Source organism: Mesitornis unicolor, unplaced genomic scaffold (genome assembly GCF_000695765.1).
Source record: "Mesitornis unicolor isolate BGI_N332 unplaced genomic scaffold, ASM69576v1 scaffold44881, whole genome shotgun sequence".
In the NCBI taxonomy this organism is placed as follows: domain Eukaryota; kingdom Metazoa; phylum Chordata; class Aves; order Mesitornithiformes; family Mesitornithidae; genus Mesitornis; species Mesitornis unicolor.
The window spans coordinates 1-6747 of record NW_010165388.1 but is presented as its reverse complement, the minus strand read 5'-3'; the positions used below and the strand labels follow the sequence as shown (position 1 = coordinate 6747).

Genomic DNA, 6747 nt, shown 5'->3' with positions numbered 1-6747 from the left:
CCGGCAGCACGCCCGGGCTCAGCGCCACGGGCAGCGCCTCCCAGCTCCCCTCAGTCACCGCCTCCATCTTTGCCGGGCGCCTCAGCCGCATCCGCCGCCCGGCCTCTCCCCCCGCCCCGCGGCCCGGCCCCAGCAAGGCCCCGCGGAAACGGGCGCCAAAAACCTTGGTTCCGGCCCAGGCACCGCCGGCCGCTGACGTCCTTCAGCAAAAAAAACCATTTATTTTTACGGTCCGCACTCCGTCACAGCAAATCTGCGGGTCACACAGCAAATCTGCGGGTCACACAGCAAATCTGCGGGTCACACAGCAAATCTGCGGGTCACACAGCAGCGCTGTGACACCCGGCCGCCTGCAGCTGACAGCGGAGCTGTTTCCCTGCTCACAGGTAACAGGTTCAGAATTACCAGCGATTTCTTCTATGTGCCCTCAAAGCAGGACACTGCTTGAATTCCTGACATCTTAAGAGATACTCCATGAAAAAGCTTGATGGTTAAAAGAAAAAAAGCTCAAAAGAACAAAAAATACAAAGTTACTTTTTTTTTTTTTAAAGAATTGGTTTATTTATCGAACCTGGGTCATATTTAGATTCACAAGCAATTTTTAAATGTACATCTTGAATTCAATTAAGTGTTTTACACAAAAATATTGGCACACAACAGTCGCAATAAGGTGTAACAGCCACCTTGCTGAAGAACTGCTGCAAGTGTTTGCCCAAGGTTGAAAAAACTTTACCTGGAACATGAAAACCTGTAACAAATTTTAAATTAATTGTACAAAACTGTTGTGTGTTACTTGTAGAGGCTGCTCCCTGGAAAAGACCCCACCCCACCCCCAAAAATGATTACAACTAATATACATCAGTCACAACATAATCCTGGCTCAGCACCCACATCAGACATCTCTTTTATTTTTAGATCAATCATCAGATACCGAGGAAAGTAACTTTATACAAAAACAAATCTACATGTGCCTGAAAAAGAAAACACACCGGTATTTAGCATTATGCTAATTATGATCAGAGAACGGCAGAGACTGCCACTTAACTTAAATACAAGGGCTGCATAGCATCGCGATAAACTCCCGAGTCGTTAACCCTTTGGCATCAGGAATCCGGGTTTCCTGAACACCAACGCGTTCAGTAGTGCCAACAGTCTGAGCTTCGGACCTGCCACCACCAAAGGGTTAACTGCTGTTTGCCAAGACACCGCACACGATTGGCTTGGTATAAAACTTGTGAAAGACTAAAAACCGCTTGATGAACATTCAGTAATGAGAGGAGAAAAATGTATTTTCATATCGCCCATTTAATGTAAAAACTTTGGGAACAAGTCGGTGTAATTTGGATAGTTACTGAAGACTTTCTTTTAAACAGCAACTAGGTATGATCACTCGACTGGAGGTGGTCAGCTGTCCTCTATTTGTGATCAGAATAAAGTCCCAATCGCCTCTCCTTGGCAGTTTATGTAAGTGAAGAAGAGTTTGTTTCGCTTTCGTAACACCTACCGCAGGGTTAAAGATGCCAGAAATGCAGACAGTCGTGTTAGGGCCGTGTACCATTTCCCCACATAGAACTGCAAGTACTCATGAAAACGGGAAAAAAGAAGTTAGAAAAGACACCAACGTCGCTTGTTACTACAGTGAATTACAGCATTTGCAGCTTGCTTGGACCTTGCTTAGCATACAGACTAGGCAGGTTGAAGTGAAAGAAATTATGCCAATTAGGTGACAAGATTTCAGCACAGCTTTTGCTACAGAAGATAGATAAAAACAATTCATTTTTAACTAGGAAGGAACATAAGCAAATAAGTTTTACAGTTCAGTAAAGAGGGTTCAGAAACTAAATGACTTTTTTTGTGACCAGGATGTTTGGTAGACAGTGAACTGAAATCCGGGACCAGAAAAGTACTCTTAAACAACCCTTCGGACTTCAAAAAACCTCTTCAGATAGTAGATTTGTCCCAGTGTCATGGCAACTAGTACGAGAGCTTCAAAGAATGACCAGAGAACCACTCTGCTGTTTGTGTTGTCATTAACTGCGGGGAGGGAAAAAAAAAAAGTAAGTAACGAAGCATTTAAAACAAACTTAAACCACGTTGTGATTAGAACCAAAGTACTGCACGTAAACCACTACAGAAACGCTGCACCTCACAGGTGAGAGCTGAGGGGGGTATTTTTCTGAACAGCCTGAACTGTGCTGCACAAGCAGGTGTTTTAACCTCGACTTTAGACCTGCACCACACTCTGCTGTGCCCATCTTGCAACTGCCAAACAGAAACCACTTGCTTTTTCAAGTAACACTTGCATATTACAGGCTCAAAGTCAAGCGGGGAATCTCTAATCTCTAAAGGTCCATCATCTTCGGCTCTAAAAATTCAGCGCTTTCTTAAATCAGACCATTAGTAACAAAAGTCATAAAACTGGAAATATTCATTGGTTCAAAGAGCAGAGGAGCCAGTGCTTTAATACAATGCAGTATTTTCACATTAAAAATACTTGCCCTTTATTCTCATTGAGCTTCCTCTAATGCACCACTTGGCACTCTCAGTCGTATTTTTAAGGTGTATGTCAGGAAGTGAGGGTTGTGACTGGAGCCACACTCTGAACTTGAAAGTAACAGCAGTCCTGTTCTATTTCAGCAAAATACTTTAAAACTACTTTGGCTCAGTTAAGTCACACACGCTTCAAGGATGAAGGAACAGCTCAACCAAAGCCTGTCCCTGGGAACCACACCATCACCAGTACCTTAAAGAACGCACCATTCACAGAACTGTAGAACTTACACCAATTAAGCAGATATTACTTTGCATAACAATCTCCATGACACGAGAGGTGAGCCCATTTAGAGAAGACTGCAAACACCAACTACATCCTTTACTGCATGGGTAGGTCCGTCAAAAATTGTTCTATATTTTTTTCTTTTTAGTAACTTGGAATAGCTTCCATTAACTTTATTTTAAATCATATTTCATAAGGTCCTTCGAGAGGGGAGAAGGAATTAAATCAGACACTTACTTGCTCTATGTATTCTTTCACGAACTTCCATGTACTCCTGTTCGTGCTTTACAGCTGTCATGGCCACTGCTAACTCATTAATCATCTCTTCTAGCTTGTTCTGATGAGCTGAGGAATGATTTCAGAAGCATCAGAAAGTCTGTTATTGACTCAAAAATCAGGTTTGTTAAGATGTATGAACAGTTACACTTAATTTCCTCTTTCAGAAGTAGTTCTGGAAAATGCAGTCTGTACAGCTGGAAACTTTCTACCTTTATAGCAAAGTTTAGCTTTTGCAGTGCCACTATTCCTAACACATCTCTCTGGTATTTAATAAACGGGAAAATGTTTTCTCCACATCCAACTAGGAGGCAGAAGACAAGCAAGTTCAGAGTCAGTACAGACCGCTTGTTTTCAATACTGTTCCAGAGAAACAGAAGGGAAGAACGCACAAGATCAATACCACACACCGGTATCTATTTTGCCAATATCGTCCAATATATTCCAAGCAAGCTATCTTAACATTACAGCTTTTCCTAGTGGTTAAGCTTGCAAAAATAAAACGACTGAGAATTTAGCTCAAGATCATGATGCTGGCAAAACGAGATCACTCTCTGAAGCGAGGTATCACATCTCCCGATCTTCCAGCTGAGCTGAAGCACAGCAGGGGCAGAGCCAGCGCCAAAGGGGCCTGGCAGGGGGCAGGAGCTGCCTTCGGGTTCTGGTACGTCACGAAAGCAGAAGAGGAAAATACCAAACCAGCGACAACAGAAGAACGTTCAGCAAATGGAAGGATCGGAGAGCCAAGATTTTGTGATCCGTCAATCAGAGGGTCTTTTAAATATGCTCAAAGAACTGTCCACTTAGCGACTGATAAATCGTGCAAGTAGTTTTCAGAGTTTTCCAGGACCAAGAGCAGTTCGAGATCATTCCACAGACAAGCCCTGGGCAATCAGCTCTCCTCAGAAAAGTCACAAAACCCAGTCCATTTTCCACTGAAGGGACATACTCGACTTTGAAGCTACCTTACTACGTTTTTAAATCTCTAAATTGCTTCAAATCACAATCTGAAAATAAAGATTTCCAAAGACACACCTTACAGGGAGCAGTCAAAAAGAGGCTCGGATAATAACACACATACAAGGTACAAGTAACATCTAAATAGCTGTGTAAACCACACTCGCTTTGCTCATATCATAAATCCCCTATGTTCATGGCCAGCTGGTCATCGCAATAAGTGCAGTTTATTAGTAAGAGAAGAAATTACAGTTGCAGGGATTGTTTAAAGCCACTCAAAAAAGATACACTCAAAAAAAGGTGTTTGCCTTCAAAATTTAAAGCTGCACTAAAATTCTTTACAACCAATCCATTCAGACTCAATAAAACATTTAACTGAGTCTTTTAAATTTAAAAAAAAAAAATCAAGTTAGGAATTTGCTACTTTTCAAGTGATATTAAGCACTCAATGCACACCGTTATTCACTTGCTAAAATAGAAACCAAGAATTTATTGCCTTTCCAGCTGCAGTCAGCTATTTCTAAATAAAACTTTATGACTTGTTACCCAATACTTTCATTTCTTTTACAGCAAATGTTAAGTTTGCATTTTTTTCCCTTTTTAACATTACTGATAATTCATAGCCTAAAAGAAGCTTATTGCTTCCAAAAACCCTTGATTGTTCAGCACCCATTTAGCAGCAGAGAGCAAACACTGTCTAAAATATCCAGTGTTCTCGGATGTTCAGTGTTTTAGTTTAATTTCATCTAAAACTCCTGATTAAATCTTCTGTCAGCCATAAATAACCACCTGAAGACAAACCGCCACGGACAGTTCAAGGACCTGATCCCAAGAGCTGCTAAGTACAAAAACCTCTCGATGAAAGCTTGCAGGTGCTCAGCATTGCTCAGAATCAGACCTTTTATGTGGTTTATTAAAAAGACATTCTCATGCTACAGACAAATGTTACAGAGAAAAAAAGCAAACGTTAGCTGTTAGTGAATAAACATACGCAAAAGACAAGATGCTAATGAACTTTCAAAAAGCAGTACACATACCATCCCAGGTATCTCCACCACCTAGAGAAAAGTGTAAGAGATGAACACAGGTACAGGACAAAAGGCTGCAGATAAAACAGTCATTTACATAGCTAAGAGAAAAATCTTCTATTAGCACATCTATCGAAGAGCTCAGCTACTGCAGTAGTAGCCCACATACTGCTGAGCAAACTAGGAATCAGAGAACGACACCGATGAAAAGACTAAAGGATGAAAGCATTAGTTTCTGCAGATGGCCAAGTGATTCCCTGGTGATTTTGCATTAAACCATGTAACAAGATCTAAAACCATCCATATCCACTGGAGCTGTGCAAGAGAACAGCTAGCTAGACAGCCTGGAGAGACAGCACTTCAGAGGATCCTGGTCAGGTTCAGAACTCATGCACTTAGGAAAAGCTCCCGAGCCAGAGCCAATTTCTTTTCAGGACTCTTCCTCACCTTCTGTCTCCATGTCTTGCCCCTTGGGAGCTTCCCCGATATCAATAGTGAACATCACTATCTTGGGAGTCATGGTGGACATTCTGTTGCTAAAGCAGAACTTGTAAGTTCCATCCATGTGGGCAGCAAATGTGTATTTTCCACTGGACTCTCGATCGCCTTTATAAATTCCTTTATTATCAGGCCCTGTAATCTGGATGGGGAGAACAAAGTAGCACACATTTTATTTAAAATACAGCGGGTTCAAACACACCATTACAGCACTGCATGCATGCTCTGAAATGACCCTGTCAGAAATACCGATACCATCTGCAACCTGACTGGTTCAGCACTCCTCATGCCTTCCCTTCCCCAACTCAAAAGCAGTGATCTTTTTTTAAAAAAGAAAAACCTTCTTGGTAAAAAGAGTCGTACAAAAGCCTCTCTTACTGGCCAAGACTCCTGGCCTTCCGTACTCAAGATAAGAAGCACTCAAGAACAAGTAAACCCTAAGCTATCACAGTCCTGGCTGTGAACCAAGTTAATAACTGCAGGAGAAACCTTATCTCTGATGTCTGAGGGAGAACAAAAAGGAAAAAGGACATTCTCCCGCATGTCAATACTGCTGTGGTCATACAGCTGTGCACTGCTGCAGTCACCATTTCAAACAGACTAAGGGCTGGAGTCCTGAGTGCTCGGGGTCACTACGATCTTAAGGCTTCCATCCCACCAGGCCACCGAACTCAGCTGCGGAGCTTCCATGAGTGGCATCCGAACGGGATTTCAGAGCTTCCTGACTCTGTCCTGTCTTCGAGCGATGTGCAATTTTAAGCAATCATGTTCACTCTCAGCAATGACGCTCCCATCTTTAAGTTATCCCAAACAAACGATTATCTGCTCTTCACCAAGATGAAAAGAACTCTTGTTTATTATTGTCCTACTGATTTGATGTCTCCTTGAAGAAAAGGACTTACCTACAACTTTCAAGACGGCAATCAACCTGATTAAAGACCACACCTTTTGATTCAAGGGGAGACAGGCTGCTCCCCAGACAAAGCCACACGCTTCTGTAATGAGGAATCCTGTTCACTCTCCCCGCACTTTATTATGACAAGACCACAACGAGCAAAATAAGGAAGAAAATCTCAAAAGAACAGCTCTGAAAGCAGGAAGAGTGCCTTCTGCAGCCAGAGGAGAAGTAATGAGCAGCCTTAGGAAAGGCAGCCCCCAGGGGCGGCACCCCGTCCTCTCCGAGATGCCCACTGCTGCCACGCCAGGCCCGAC

At 42.6% G+C, this 6747-nt stretch overlaps 2 protein-coding genes across 2 annotated transcripts in view; both read right to left on the bottom strand.

The window, feature by feature from the left end:
- DDX55 (DEAD (Asp-Glu-Ala-Asp) box polypeptide 55) overlaps positions 1–72 on the bottom strand; it is a gene marked incomplete at its 3' end in the record, with an annotated part of 4458 nt that extends 4386 nt beyond the window's left edge. Inside the window, exon 1 of the mRNA XM_010194604.1 lies at positions 1–72. Coding sequence (XP_010192906.1) covers positions 1–67 — 67 coding nt within the window.
- Positions 73–1519: 1447 nt separating this feature from the next.
- Positions 1520–5673, bottom strand: TMED2 (transmembrane emp24 domain trafficking protein 2). Its single transcript, XM_010194603.1, has 4 exons — positions 5485–5673; positions 5047–5067; positions 3014–3121; positions 1520–2034 (listed from the first exon to the last, which is right to left on the bottom strand). Exons 1-4 carry the CDS (start codon positions 5600–5602, stop codon positions 1910–1912), a joined length of 372 nt encoding a protein of 123 aa, XP_010192905.1. The 5' UTR covers positions 5603–5673; the 3' UTR covers positions 1520–1909.
- Positions 5674–6747: the final 1074 nt, after the last annotated feature.